Source organism: Chaetodon trifascialis, chromosome 1 (assembly GCF_039877785.1).
Source record: "Chaetodon trifascialis isolate fChaTrf1 chromosome 1, fChaTrf1.hap1, whole genome shotgun sequence".
NCBI classification, from domain to species: Eukaryota; Metazoa; Chordata; class Actinopteri; order Chaetodontiformes; family Chaetodontidae; genus Chaetodon; species Chaetodon trifascialis.
The window spans coordinates 8711219-8727068 of record NC_092056.1 but is presented as its reverse complement, the minus strand read 5'-3'; the positions used below and the strand labels follow the sequence as shown (position 1 = coordinate 8727068).

At 41.1% G+C, this 15850-nt stretch overlaps 1 protein-coding gene across 1 annotated transcript; it reads right to left on the bottom strand.

Moving 5' to 3' along the window:
* Nucleotides 1-390: 390 nt before the first annotated feature.
* ace2 (angiotensin I converting enzyme 2) lies at nucleotides 391-10330 on the bottom strand. Its single transcript, XM_070962743.1, has 18 exons — nucleotides 10145-10330; nucleotides 9879-10037; nucleotides 9627-9720; nucleotides 8431-8574; nucleotides 7978-8093; nucleotides 7781-7886; nucleotides 6682-6779; nucleotides 6407-6579; nucleotides 4988-5214; nucleotides 4019-4163; nucleotides 3830-3928; nucleotides 3305-3427; nucleotides 2897-3075; nucleotides 2004-2062; nucleotides 1814-1911; nucleotides 1587-1703; nucleotides 588-782; nucleotides 391-493 (listed from the first exon to the last, which is right to left on the bottom strand). The coding sequence occupies exons 1-18, from the start codon at nucleotides 10328-10330 to the stop codon at nucleotides 391-393; spliced, it is 2421 nt and encodes an 806-aa protein (XP_070818844.1).
* Between the last annotated feature and the right edge of the window lie 5520 nt (nucleotides 10331-15850).

The following is a 15850-nucleotide window of genomic DNA, read 5'->3' as shown; positions in this document are numbered from 1 at the left end:
ATGAATTTACTTAAATTACTACTTTAGGTATGATGCTTACATTTTGTGTGTAAAACAACTATTTGCAGTTTATTTAAGGTATAATAATATGTCAAAAATACTTAACATAACTGAAGCATACACAAAGTAAGACGTAAATGTTCACCATTATTACAAAAAGTATACTTAAATACACTGAAATCTAATGATGTTAACAAAGTCAAGTGAGTTTCAGAGAAGTTAAGTATATGTCAAGTACTTATATATTGTTAATACACTAAATACTTGGTATACTTACAGTTAAGTGTACTATTTTTTACAATTAACTACACAAGGGTATTCACTATACAACTGACTGTAAGAGTCAAACTTGTCACACATACACACATTTAGCAGTTACGTTGATGATGTTCAGAATCCGGTTAGTTCATCATCACTGTCCTCAAAGGCTTTGTTACCTTTCCCTTCACTCTCTTCATCATATGGATTCTCCATGCTGTCCACTGCGGATTTCCTACAAACACACAAAAAACACGACACGTCTCACAGACATGCAGGTAATCAGCCTAACATGGCAGAAATGTGCTAGGGCTGGAGAGCTGACTCACTTCCTGCGTCCTCTGATGCCGGAGATGATGAGGTAGACGCCTGCTAACACCACGATTCCCATGACTACCCCATATACCACCAGCCAGACCTCCACCGACTGCTCCACGGGAGGGGCCAGTGTTGGTAGGATCCCATCGAACTCCAGCGTGCTGTCATCCAGTTGGAAAATATTGTTGATTCGACCTCGATATAACCTGGGACCAATATTGAAATGGTTTATTATTGTTCACACAGATGATATGAATTTTATTAGGAAGGAATTGAACAGGACTCCTTATGTTAGAAGTTATATAAAGGACAGACTAAGAATCAACTGCCAGAGCAGCTCTGTGAGGCTACTCCTTGAGCTAAATGCTAACATCAGTATGCTAATATGCTCACAATGACAATTGACATGCTAATGTTTCGTAAGAATAATGTTTACCATGTTCACTAGCTAAGTTTACTGTATCATGTTAACGTGCTAACACTTGCTAATTAGCACTAAATGCAAAGCACTGCTGAGGCTAATGGGAATGTCATTTGTTTTGCAGGTACTTGATCATGAACAGAAATACTGAACAAATTGAAATGTTTGCCCTGATAATGGCGGCAGGTGAAAAGCTGAATGACAAAGCTATGGCAGTTCGCACCACAGGAGAAGTCATGGTGGTGCTAGATTCATTGTCTGGGAACCACATATGAATGTGCACAATGTTGATATTTTACTGTATAAGTGAAATCTTCTGCTGGTAGGACTGCAGAGAAAATCATGGGATCACTGAGGTTACTCCTCTGGGGAACATGAATGTCCAAAGAAAAAAATTCATGGGCAACCCTTGAGTTAGCGTGACTAAAAATTATTTAAAATGAATTCAATTAGCTTGGAAACTACAGCTGTTTAGGGAGCCTGTGAAACATTCAGGGTAAAACAAAACAAGTATATTGCGCTCAGTGCTTTGGAAGATACTGTATGTAATCAGAGCACATTTGTGTGTTGAATGAAGCTGCTGTCTCACCGTATGGCAGCGTCCAGCTCATTCTTTGGGATAAATGTGGCGGGAGATGTTGGATGAGTGACGATAATGTTGAAGGAGACTCTCTCAGTCTCGTCATACAAGATAACATTCTCTGATCTGCAGGTGCAAACAGAGAAAAGCTCTTACGTAAATTTGGTGACAAAAGACAGTCAGAGGAAAACAAAGCATAGTGTGTTGGTAGTTTTGCTGTGGTGGTTAATACTGACGTGAAGGGAAGGTCCTGGTCCTTTTGGTTGTAGTACTGCCTCAAAGCATACGCAATGCTGGCCTTGAACAGGAACATCTCGTTTTTGTTCCAGATATACTGAAACAGATTTTAGTTGATTAATATTTGGCTTGGTGTCAAACAGACTGCAATGCGAAGTAATAACACTTCTGGTAATGATTAATACTCACAGCACTATCACCCATGGCAGTCTTCAAACTTAGTCTCGCTTTGATGGAATATTTTGCATCTGTGAAAAAACATAAAAAATCATGAATTCAATTGCCTAACATAATGAGACATATTACCAGCAGCGCCACCATGTGGCCAGTTACAAAGCACGTTTTGTTTGGGCCTTGAAAAGGTGCCGGATTTTGTGGCATCCTTCAAGCCATGAAACTTGGAGTACAGAGTAAAAACTTTCTAGGAAATGAGCGTGGTTTGTTCATGCAGATATTTGCCATGAAAACACCAGTGACATAAGTCTGTGTTTTTTCTACTTCCTTAAAAATGTCTTCAGGGATTTTTTTCACTTCGGTGTCACAGCAAATGTTTCATCATTCAAGTTTTTTTAGTCCCAGTTGATACGTAATGGCCAGAGAGTTGTTTGTCCACTCGTAGAGTTTAAATGCCTCTGGGGCAACTTTTCAAACCTGTACAAAAGTGTTTAAATGACTGCTTTTGGTGATTTGGAAGTACATGAAAACATTCAACCTTTAGAAATTTGCAGTGCATTAAACAAAGCAAAACAGATGTGTATTTGCTTTTTTTGGTTTGTTTGTTTACCAAGAATTAGAAGATCAACTCAACTCTAATGTCTGCACAATGAATTTTTAAGCTCCAGCCATGAGATGGTTAGCTTAGCGCAGAGACTGGAAACGGGGATTTGATCTGTACAAAAAACTAATTTTAAAAACGACATATTGTGGGGTTTTTTTGGTTGTGACGTGACCTGATGTGACGCTTGACTCCAGTAAAAAAGTAAGAAAGCAAATATGCATATTAACCAAAATACCGAAATGTTCCTGTCAGAGAAGTGATTTTAGTGGTAATAATCTTCAAGGTGAGTAACTCTCACACTCACATGGCTTCATGTCTGACTTCCAGCCAACCGTCCTGTTGTGTTTCTCATTGTCTGCCTTCAGCCAGTCATGAAGGTCTTGGAAATAGTCCAACAGGGGTTTGGCGTTCATCCTAACTTCACCAGAGATCTCTTCCAAAGCCTTGGTCCAGGACTTGGACCGTCCCAGCTCTAACATATTCCTAACGGAATACATTGATCAGGGTGATAAATTACTATTTGAAATGTGTATTGCAGTCATGTAAAATGATGTCCTACAGCAAAACAGAAATGAGACATTATCTCTCTGTTGATTTCAAATGGAAAGATGGACTACCCAAATCAAAAATGTAAAGGTTTATCACAAGAAAAACCAAAACGACTGCATCTGATTCAGTGACAGACTCGAGATGAGCAAGAAGACGTTCTTACCTCAGCTTTTTTCCTGCTGTTGTAGAGTTAGTGATGTCACATGAAAACAAGGGACCACTATGATTTTTCAAATCGCAGAGAGCTTTTTGAAACTGGAACTGGTAGATGGTTCTTGTGAAGTACCTGCATTCACACAAAAAAACACACACACACACACACACACACACACACACACACACACACACACACACAAAAACCTATTAAGCATATTTTTTAGTAGTCACCTACTAAAGGTGAGTACTAGTTGTGTGATCCTTCATTTCAGCTTAATGCATTGGTAAGATTTTGGGTGGTGACGAACAGTATAATGGAAACTCAGAAAGCAAAATGAGTTAATGTTGACAAAACGAGTGAACCTGCATCACACACACATATAGCAAAAACCTTCAAAAATGCTTTCAGAAATGTTAAGAAATGATTCTGCACCAAAAACCAATATTTCTTGTTCCTTGGTTTAACCTTCCACCATCTTTTACTGAAATACGTTAATCTAACAAAGCTGATTCTGAGAAAATTGAGTGTTACCTGATGAAGGAATAGTCTCCAGATACATGGAACAGAGCAGGCGGATCACAGTAGTCCTCATCTCTTGGCACTGCCTCCACCACCCCAACCAGCTCCCTCCTGTCATGACAACAGAGAGTCAGCACTGATGCTGTGATCACTGCAACCACAACTGCATTGGATTGTTTGCAGATGCTTCATAGGTCTTACTTCATCTCCCACCAGCTCTTCATCCAATCATCCTCGGTGATGTTTCCTGCAAACACCTGCCACCTCCATTCCTCCAGCATGTAGGTGAACGGCAGTGTGGCCAAGATGGTGAGCGCCTGTTTCAGCAGGAAGTTGATTTTTGTATCTGTAGGGCAAAAAAAACACAAAAATACTTTGCTGAACTTACTTGCTAGCAGACGGCAAACAAACATGGAGCAACTTCAGAATAAAGTTCAAGTTTAGCCTCTGGCAACATGATGAAAGTCCAATATTCTCTCTCCTTTTAGCTCTGTTTTGGTATATACCTGGCTCTTTAGCCATGAATCAGACAGCTATCCGAATTTTAAAAAAAAATAAGCGTAAATTCATCCAAGAAATTGAATTGCTCAAACCACCTTTGAGCCTCTGCAGGTGGTTTGAGATGCTTTCTAGCCAGATGTTCAAAATGTGTAATTATATCTGTCTCTCCAAGAGGAAACTATTCTCCACCCACAGCGTAATTGCTTTTGCTAACAGATCCATGGTCTGTCTGCTCTGCCCTCGCGATAACTGCAGCTAAAGTTACACCAAAATTATACTGAAATTTTGTCTCATTAAAGCCACGAGGACAAACAGCTGCTACACATACAATGAACACACATGGTGTCACTCATGGTTTGTAAATCTGATTCATTCATGTCTTTGTGTTATGGATAGTTGTTAGCTAGCGCTAGCTGTTATCGTAGCTAAATTGCTAAAGAGCATTAATTATTCTTATTCTGGCATTATTCACAGTTAGCAAAAAGCTTCTAGACTGATTTTCATTCAGCCCAAGAAAACAAGTGAGACACCTGAAAAGCAGGTATAAAAGGGTCAGAGTCATTGCATCCATTGTTATTATAAAACTATTGATTATAGCAGTTTTAATGTTCTGGAGAATCAATATTTCTTTGATTTGATAAGCGTCAGGGATAACTACATCAATAGTACCGTTATCGAGAGTGAAGTCGGATGGCAGGAGACCCAGGCTCTGCAGGTGTGTGGGCGTCGCAGCAGAGAGGGACATGATTTCTCCGACAGCCTCGTGGAAACCCTCGTTGGCTCCGTCCCTCAGGAGGTAGGACAGGTTACGGTAGGCCATCTGGTACTGGTTGTGACCCATCTCATGGTGTACTGTGAGGAAGTCGTCCATGCTGACCTCCGTGCACATTTTGATCCTGAGAACATGGCGGGAGAAGTGTGGTTGTCAGCAGTTATAATTTGTGACTCAGGCATGCCCTGTTTCCATATCAGATACACTGTACCAATAAAAAAGTCAGCTCCATAACATGTTTCTGATGAGTCAGATGTAACAAACACTAAAACTCAAGTTCAATAAAACGAATCAAGTCCTTGTCTAAGGACACTGGTGGAGCAACGTAAAAACATACTTGACACGATGCTTCACATAAAAAAACCTCTTAAGAACTGCAGAAGAGCCCGTGTATTTACTGCACGTTGCTTAATCGCTCTAAAATTTAGCATTGAAGCTCAGCTTGATGAAGGCTGGAACAAATCATAGCTTCAAGCGGTTTGATTGTCCGCGTCCTGATGGCAGAGGTTTGTATTCAGAGAAAAGGGGATGTTGAGAGTCCACAATGATTTTTGTTGCTTATTTCATGAAGGCTCTGTGTGGGCTCATGTTGCTTTATCTCTGTTACTGTCATCACTGTTTTTGTACATGCTGGCAATCCCGCTTTTCAACTGCACTGTTAGGTTGTCAAATCATGCTGTAGTTCTGTATCTAATGATTATCTCTAGGATTGCTCGATAGAACATCGGCATGATCTGGCTGCTGTCTCCGTGCAGCATGTTTTATTCAGTCATTTTAAGCCAAACTGACTCACTTCTGTAAAGAGTCATATTTTGCATTTGGACAAACACTCAAAACAGTGACTGCTGGGCAATCGTATGGATTAATATTTGACTTTGGTTATCTTTATCAGCAGGACAGAATGACTCAGATTGATCAATATCATTGTTCCAGCATATTTATGGCTCTAATGTACTAATCTATAGATAGGTTACTTTTCTCAACACAGCACAAAAAAAACATATAAACGCACATCTCACATGGAGATATTTCTTAAGAGAGCTGCTGTAAGTCAGCTGCGGAAGCTTTTTAAGAATGACAATACGGTTTATGCTCTTAAGTTTGCTGAAATTTTATAATATTTATTTTAGAGTCAGCAACTTCAGTATCAGCGAGCTGGCTCGCTTTTGCTTTTGCTCAGCAAGACTACATACATAGATAGAGCAATATGTTTGTGTGTGTGTGTGTGTGTGTGTGTGTGTGTGTGTGTGTGTGTGTGTGTGTGTGTGTGTGTGTGTGTGTGTGTGTGATATGTGATGACTGTGGATTTATCCTACCTAAAGTCCTCTCTGTTTCCCATGTCCCAGGCTGTGGGGTGACAGACCACGTTGCGGCCATCGTCAGGCTTCACCAGCATGGAGTTATTCCAGAAGTTCGGGAACATTTTGTAAAGGCCCACAGACATGAAGAACTTCTCTGCTTCTTCGAAAAGTCGAAGTTCAGTCCAGCCCTGAAATTCAAGGTGACCTTTTGTAAACGGTTTCAGCTCCAAAAGTGGGTTTAAATTTCTTGTCTAAAGCACAATAACAGAATCAAATAAATCATAATGTACCTGATTCACCATAGCGTCAGTGACATCGATATCGGGTTTATCAGGGTAGGGGACTGACAGGGGGTACAGGTTGGTCCAGAATCTTCCCCACATGTCACCTGAACGATCAAAAAGAGCTCAATGAAGTTACATTTTTCACATTCTGTTCTCTAATTACTCACTGACATGTTCTTCCTACAGTCAGAGTAGCAATCCATTTAAAGGTGATTAGGCATATATATACATGATCCACATAACCGAACCCTCACTTCTCAGTCTGTCACTCAACACAGTGGCAGTGGTAGACCTGGACAAAAGAGGGAGCCAAACACAGGTCCTGGACTGGTGCTTCAAACTTATATAAACATTCAAATCTTACCGCTCTGATTTATTGCACTTAATTACTTTATTATTAATTATACAATTGTCATTTTTGCTTTTAAATTTTATCTTTAAATGCTTAATAGTAATAAAACTCTGTAATAACATATAAAGAGTTCAATATAGAGAAAGGCCAAATATAATACTCTCAATGAATAAATAAATTCCCAATAATTAATAATAATATATTAAAAAATATATATATATAATAATAGCTATTTTAAGGGCAGCACGGTGGGGCAGCAAGTAGTGTGCGTGCCCCACAGCGTGAATGGTTTGTCTGTTTGTATATGTTGCCCTGCGATCGACTTGTGACCGGTTCAGGGTGCACCCTGCTTCTCACCCAATGACAGCTGGGATAGGCTCCAGCCCCCCACAATCCCGAAAAGGGATAGTCGGGTATAGACAATGGATGGATGGAATATCTATTTTTATATTTAGCAAAGGGATTTACGTTGCCCCATTCTTCTTGTGTTCTTCTTTTCTAACTTCCTCTTTTAGACTTTCAGGTTATTTGTATTCTATGGATGAGCAAAGAATTTCATTGTACGTTTGTCTGTATATGACAATAAAGCTTTGAATCGTCCTTTGACGTTTGCTTCTCAGCTATGATGAATTTCTGTTGCACCAAAAGGAAAAGGAAAAAGAAATGAAGTAAATGGAACGGTGATATGGGTCCACATTCATAATTTGACGCCTCTGGTCTCATCATCAATCCTGACCAAACTCCTGAACGTACCTAGCAGGTGGGCTGGCAGAGGTCCGTCTGATTCAACGTCTCCTTTGTAGGTTTCCATAAGCTTGGCTCTCACGTAGGCATGCAGCTCCTTGTACAAAGGCAGGATCTGTGAAAAACGATAAATTACTGTCTTTAATTATGACTGCTCTGAAACATGAGACATAAAATCCACCGGCACGGATGGAAATCAGCTGTACCTCTTTGTATATAGAACGGACGTCCTCCATCAGCTGATTTCTGGTGTACTTGTACCGAGCGTCGTCCTCCAAGGTCTCATAGTTATATCTCCAGTAAGCTCCATAGTCTTCAAAACCTGTAAGTGTGTGTGTGTGTGTGTGTGTGTGTGTGTGTGTGTGTGTGTGTGTGTGTGTCACAGAGGGTTAAGGTTACACTATCAGCTCTGTGTGTTTGTCTTATCAGACATTATCTTTGCACGTCCACAATCTAGAGTATTACCTTACACCCATGAAGTTCATTGAAAAACTTAATGTCTTTGTATTTCCACTAGGTGAGAAGGAAGAGCAGTAATTATCTGAGCTACAATAAGTTTTCATACAGAATTAGCAAAAGCACCAGCACTAAGGTTACACTGCAGCTTCTCTGTCATTCACATATTAAAATGCTGGTGTATTTTCTTTGAGATGTATCACCATTTAGTCTGGAAGCTTCGTTCTTCAGTTTCACGTAGTCTTCGTACAGAGGCCTCATCCTCTTCCCCACCTGTCTCCTCCAGCCCTCCCACACATGCAGGCGCTCAGTGTAGTTTCGGCTGTTGGCCATTATGTATTCCAGGCCTGTGAACGGAGGAGCACGCAAGTCAGCAACAAAGCGCATTCATTTATCTCAGAGAAATGTCTTTTCATCAAATCTGCCAAAAGACAAACTGAGAGGAGAAAGTTTGCACTGAAACAAATATGATAAAGCAGTGGTGGAAATCAGTGATAATATACTAAATGATAAACATAACATCATGAAAGGAGTGATTATGAATTAATAGTACTTTTACTTTTGATACTTAAAGTTTTGCTACCAATACTCCTGTACTCTTACTTAAGTAAGTTTAAATGCAGGACTTTTACCCCTAACTGAGTATTTTTAGATGGTGCTATTGCTGTGGCAAAAAAGTAAAAGGTCTCGGTGCTTCTTCCACAACTGTATGCTAGATGTGTGTAAAAATACCTACACGACGTTCTGATAATACTACAATAGATGAAGTTTGACGTGTTTAAATGTGTATTTATTTTTTATTTTTTGGGACTTGTCTGTATTTTTTGCTGTTTTGCTGAAAATGAGATCACTTTACCTCTCTTTCTCATAGATCTAGACCCCAACAGACACAGATTTTATTTTATTATATTGTTTGTGGGGTTTTTTATTGTTAGGGGTCACGCACCAAAAAGTTTAAAAAAAGGTGATTAAATCTTTAAGATGCATTTATAAGATCATCATACAGTGGTTAATGTACAGTCTTAATCTGTGAAGTAACTTGTAACCATAGCTGTCAAATAAATGCAGAGGAGTGAAAAGTACAATATCTCACTCTAAACTGTGGTGGAGTACAAGTATAAAGCAGCATAAAAAAGTCAAGTAAAGTCAAGTAAAGTGCCATAAAATTGTACTTCAGTAAATGTATTTAGTTACCTTCTACCAGTGAAAACATGTTGGTATTCAAATCTGTTTTTGTTCAAAACTGTCTTAATAACATCATTACATAACCTCAGTTCAACAACTTTAATAAAAGCTGTTTTCCTTCCCTCAGTTAATTATAAACTGCTTTATCTGACTGCTGATCCGACAGTAGCAGGCAGCCATGTCGCCATAACTGGCCCTTATTACTCGGGTGTACCTGGCTCCAAAGTCTGGCAGTTGAGGGGGTCGTCGATGAGACACACTGTCGCTGTGCTGTAGATTGTACTCATCTGACTCAAGACGTTACTCAGCTGCAAGTGGATTTAAAAGACAAACACAAAGACACAATGTTAATGTTGTGGAATGAACTCAAAACCATCGTAGCTGCACAGTTCAGAGGATGAAACTTACAAATGTGAAAACAGCTTATTTTAAGAGACATCCACACAATCATCAGCAGAAGTCTTACATGTGCAGCTTTATCTGAGGGCAGGGCACCGGAGCCTTTGTCTTGCAGGGAGATGAGCTGTAATTTGATCTGTAGATCTGTGATATTCTCGGTCTTGAATACCTGGGACTGTTCTGACATGTTGTTGTAGAAACTGCTCCAAAGTTGCCCCTCTGCTGACTGGGTAGAATGATGACAGACACATCAAATAATAGAAATCAGTAACCCACACCACATCTGTTTTTTTGAGTGCATGATCTGTATTTTAAAGGTCTCCGAATGCTTACCAGTTTGTCTGAGTTCTCCTTTGTGATGTTGGTGTTGTAGGCCCATGATGCCAGTGAGTAGCTGTATATACGCGGAGTGACCTCCGTGTCAAAATTCTGCAGGAAATTACTCGCCTTCTCCGTCTCTGTCAGTGCAGAAACAGTGCAGCACACAACCAGCAACGTTACAAGAATCCTAGCAGACATCTCGGCTGCTTCAGCTCCATCCACACACAGAAACTAATTCAGAGAATGATGGACGCTGTGCTTTGTTATACAGTTTCAATAACCTTCGCTGCCTTGGCCTTTGAACAGCAGAGTCATAACCGAGGGTGTATCTGAGTTTTCATTCACAGATTGGATGTCTCAGACAGTAAGGGGGAGTTTCTGTTACATTATCAGTCACAAAATAGGCACATCATATAGCACATACCAACATACAGTTGGCAAGATTTGTGTTGAGTCAGTGAATAAGTGCAGTCTGTCAACATGATAAGACATAAGTCTTTCGACACAAAATCAAGAGCCTGCTGTTGTTAGCAGGATCAGAGCAGGATGACCAGCGTACGAACATTACACTTTGAAGTACATTAAAAACATTAAACGATGAGCAAAATGTGGAAGAAAAATAGGTTTTTCATTCTGAATCTTCTTTAAATCTCTTCTTAAAACTCATTTCTATCTTATTTTTAATCCTTTTTTTCTCAGCCACTAGAGTTTGTTGTGGTTATTTTTAATCTTTAATGTTTTGGAAATGATTTACTTTTTGTTCCTTGCTTTGGAAAGGTTCAACATCAAGAATCAAGCTCTTACTGTCACTGTTATTCACAGAAGAACTGAAAGGCAATCTAGGCAAAAAAAAAAAAAAAATTTTTTTGCTTATGTGCACTTTCTACTAATTTACTCCAAGTGTTGTCTGTTAAACAAACATGACCCTTCGAGGAGAAAAATGTCATTGAAACAGGAAACAATAGCCTTAGACAAGCCTCCAACCTCCTTATCTGATTGAGGTGTATTTCCAAGAAGCAGATAAAATCCAAGTCACGCACTGTTAAGCCCTATATGCTGATAAGAAATCAGCCACGAGGGCAAGGTTTATTGTCTAGATTTATTACCAGCACCAAAAGATTATTTAATTCTCTCTCTTTGTCTGCTACAGATTAATCAAAAATCTACTAAAACATCAGTAAAATGAAAACATGACTCATTTTGTCATTTTATGCGCAGCAGCAACATAGAATCAATCAAGAAGCGACCCTTCACTTTGTCACTTTATGTCTTAGGCTGACACTCATTAATGCATGTGGCGGCTGCATCAGCTGCTGCCCACCAGTGTTAGTATCTCTTTGTATTTATCACATTTTGCACAAACATTTTCAAGTAATGACACTACACATAGTCTTTTAAGTTCAAACAATACACTTTATTTCTCTCGTCAGTTTTTCTATTTGGTTGCACACAATTTAGTTAAAACTGGTTTTTATTTGCAAGTTAATACTTACCTTTTTGTTTCCTGAGCTCCTGGGCCTAAAGGCTAGACAAGCAGAAGAAGGTGGCTTTTTAAGGCTGATAACCAGGAAGTGGAAGGAACCACAGGAGAGAATGAAGAAGGGGGGGATGGTTTGGTTAACTGGTTTTAAAAAATTTTTGTTGTTTTTTTTGTTAGTTATTCTGAGCTGATTATTTCTTTGTTTATCATTTATTTTCCTTTGTTGTTGTTTTATTAGTTTGAGTATCTTTAAGTGTTGGAGGTCTTAGATTTAATGTTGGTGAGGTCCCCTGTGTGCCTGTCTAGGACTAGTCCGTGTGTATATAACTCCCCTTGTGTGTCATTTGTGTCAGGTCTGATTATGTTAAGCTGAAGTTTTAGTTTTGTACTGCTTAGTTGACCTCCTTTTGAGTTTGGACCCTGTGTTTCTGGTTACTCACTTTTCCAGTTAAGTTATGTGAATTAATTTTTTTCCTTGTTTATCACTTTATTAAAGAAAATCTTCTTTTTTTACACCTTTGTCCTCATGCCTTTGTGCTGGGTCCCTGACAATTGGTGGCAGCGGTGGGATCATCCAGTGAAGGACATTGGTTTATAAAAAAAATTAAAAATAAAAATCCTCTCCTCCATTTTCCCCTTTGTTTTTTTGGCATGAGCCATGCAGGGAGGAAAAGGAGGCAAAGTTTCCTGCTGGTGGGGCAGTTGGCACTGAGGGTGGAAAGGACAGGGAGCCTACAGTCTCAGACCTGGCAAACATTCTTCAAGCCCACATGGAGCAGCAGAAAGCTCGAGAGGCCCACTGGGATAAAGAGGTTGCACAACGAGACCAACAATTTAAGGCTCTTCAGCATCAATTTAGCCTCCTTCAATGGGAGGTACAGCAGGCACAGTCTTTTGTCTCTCCCAGGCCGAGCAATGCACCACTGGAGAGGCCTCATGATGACACAGACTCGGATGGTTCTTCATCAGAGGCAGCATATCGATTAGGACCCGCCCAGCCAGGTGACTCCTTTCATGTTCGCTCTCACCATTACAAAGAACCAAAATTGCAAAAGTTGAGTGATGAGGATGATATTGAACATTTCCTCATCACTTTTGAACGAATACCAGTTGCCTTGATTCCACTGTTAACGGGGAAAGCGAGAAGTGCTTATGTGCATATGGATGTTGATGAATCAATGAATTATGAACATGTTAAAGCTGCTATTCTCCATAAGTATGATATCAACAGAGAGACCCACCGTCAGAGATTCCGCTCTCTCAGTGTCAAGCCAGATGAGACGCCCAAAGAGTTATACATAAGGCTGAAAGAGCTGTATGGGAAATGGGTTCAACCACAAGGTAAGACTGTTGAAGAAATCAATGAAATTCTTATACTTGAACAGTACTTATGGATGTTGTCTCCAGAACTTCAGGTGTGAATTAAGGAGAGAGATCCACAGACGGCAGCTGAAGCTGCCTCTTTGGCGGACATCTTTGCAGCTGCTCGACGGAAAAACCAGTCATGGTCATGCAAGGGATGGAAAAAGGGCAGCCAGGATCCTGTCCCAATCCAACATGGTCCCAGACCGGCCAGTGTGGGTAAGCCCTCTACAAGGGAGAGAGCATTCACCCATAATGCCCCAAAAGCTTCTGGTAGAACTATTGTTTGTTATTTGTGCAGACAAGAGGGCCACACCAAACCAATGTGCCCTCAGAATCCAGTTAAGCTTTCTGAGACATACTTTGTGCCTAGGGAGAGGGTTGAGCCAGTTGGAATTGTGAAGCCTTTAAAGGAGACAACTGTGGAAGTAAATGGCCAGAATCTCAAAGCCCTGATTGACTCAGGAGGCACACAGACTCTTGTGCAATGCAGGTATATTTCACCTCATGCCATCTGTCCTACTGAAACCATATCTATCTGTTGTGTCCATGGGGACGAGAAACCATATCCAACTGCAGATGTCTACATAAAAGTGCGAGGGCAAGTGCGAGGGCATACTTATCTGTTAAATGTTGGTGTTGCAGAGTACTTATCACATCCTGTTGTTTTGGGTGATGACCTGCCAATACTACTTGACCTGTTACAGCCCCAGATTTACAATGTTGCACTAACTCGAGCTCAAGCCAAGCAGTCAGTTGAGAGGGAACCAACTGAGTGCTTTACCATTTTATAATGCTGAGATTGATGCAGTACCAGTTAAGAAGCACAAGTCTCGCTGCCAACGGAAAAGAGAGAAGTTTTTGCACAAAACAGTGACCCCATCTTTGCCACCAGAGCCCGAGGCACCACTAGGTTTTAAGATTCCAGGTAATATTGTTGAGCTGCAGCACCAGGATGAGAGCCTAGCTGAGTGCCTACAGAAAGAAAGGGGGAGCAAGGGAGGGGAGAATGAAGATGGGTACTGCCTACATAACAGCATTCTGTACAGACAGCATAGGTCAGTGAAACAGCTTGTGGTTCCCAGAGCAGCCAGAGAAACTGTTCTGGGTCTAGGCCACTCTATTCCCTGGGCTGGCTACCTGGGGAAGCATAAGACATTAGTATGGATCAGTCCTTGTTTTCAGTGGCCTGGTTTATGTAAAGATGTTGCTACTTTTTGTAGGAGTTGCCCTGAGTGTCAAAAAACATCAGCAAGGTTCCCTACCAGAGTTCCCCTGCAGCCTCTTCCAGTCTTCGGCACCCCCTGTGAACGCCTGGGCATGGATATTGTAGGCCCCATGGAAAAGAGCAAGTCAGGTAACAGATTCATGTTGGTCATCACCGATTATGCAACCAAGTTCCCCCTGAGGTCAATTAAAGCCAAAGCTGTTGCTTTTTGCCTTGTTCAGTTTTTTTCAAGGACGGGGTTTCCCCAGGAAATATTGACTGATCAAGGTATGAACTTCATGTCAAAACTGCTTAAGGATGTATACCAACTGCTTGGCATCAGGGGGTTGAGGACAACACTTTACCATCCACAAACTGACGGACTCACAGAGAGGTTTAATCAGACATTAAAGCAAATGCTCCGTAAATTTGTCAATGAAACTGGCTCGGATTGGGATCAGTGGCTGCCCTACCTCCTGTTTGCTTATAGGGAAGTTCTACAGGCCTCCACAGGTTTTTCCCCCTTTGAGTTGCTTTTTGGTCATGACGTAAGGGGACCCCTGACACTATTGAAGGAAATCTGGGAGGGTCAGACAAGTAATAAAGAGCCTGTTAATGTTGTCTGTTATGTCCTCTAGATGAGGTAGAAATTGGACAAGATGACCATGTTGGCCCGGGAGCACATGGTGGCCTCTCAACAATACCAGAAAACCTGGTATGATCGAGCTGCCCGAGAGAGGGAGGTTCAGCCTGGTCAGAGGGTGTTGGTGATGCTGCCCACAGAGGAGAGCAAGCTTCTTGCTAAGTGGCAAGGGCCATATGAGATAACTCAGAAGTTAGGTCCTACCACTTACAAAGTCTCTACTCCCGATCAGGGTCGTGCCACCCGAGTTCTACACATCAACCTACTGAAGGAGTGGGTCCCAAGACCAGAGAAAAAGGCTGTGATGCTCATTAGAGGAGTTGCAGATGAAGAGGTAGAGGAACAATACTTGCCTCTACCAGTGACCACTGCCCTTAGTTTGGGCCATCTGTCTGAACAACAGCAGTCGCAGGTGAGAGAGTTTTCAAGGAAGATCCTGGTCATACAAATCTGATAATGCATGATATTGTTTTAAAAGAAAATGCTGTCCCTAAGCGCATGAGCTATAGGATTCCAGAACGCCTCCTTGGACCATTGAAAAAGGAAATTGACTTAATGCTCTCCCTCGGTATCATTGAAGCCTCCCAGAGTGAGTGGTGTAACCCCATTGTCCTGGTCCCAAAGAAAGATGGTACAATCACATTTTGCATCGACTTCCATTATTTGAACTCCATTTCAAAATTTGATTCCTACCCTACACCACGCATTGATGACCTGATTGTGCATATGGGCAAGGCAAAATACCTCACCACTACTGATCTTTCCAAAGGCTATTGTCAGGTTCCCCTTACCGCCAGGTCCCGTGAGCTGGCAGCCTTCAGGACACCTTGGGGGCTCTACCAGTTTACTGTCATGCCTTTTGGGTTGCATGGAGCACCTGCTACCTTCCAGAGGCTCATGGATAAGGTACTGACTGGTTTGTCTCATTTTGCATTGGCTTACCTGGATGACATTGTGGTGTACAGTAATAGCTGGAAAGAACACCTTGAACATCTTAAAGTGGTCTTTGAGTGTCTCCACAATGCA

Coding starts and splice junctions, on each gene's coding strand:
- ace2 (XM_070962743.1), bottom strand. CDS start 10,330: ATGTCTGCTAGGATTCTTGTAACGTTGCTGGTTGTGTGCTGCACTGTT. Junction 8,094..8,430: donor CGAAGCTTCCAGACTAAATG/GTGATACATCTC, acceptor ACACACTTACAG/GTTTTGAAGACTATGGAGCT. Junction 783..1,586: donor GAGCTGGACGCTGCCATACG/GTGAGACAGCAG, acceptor TATTGGTCCCAG/GTTATATCGAGGTCGAATCA.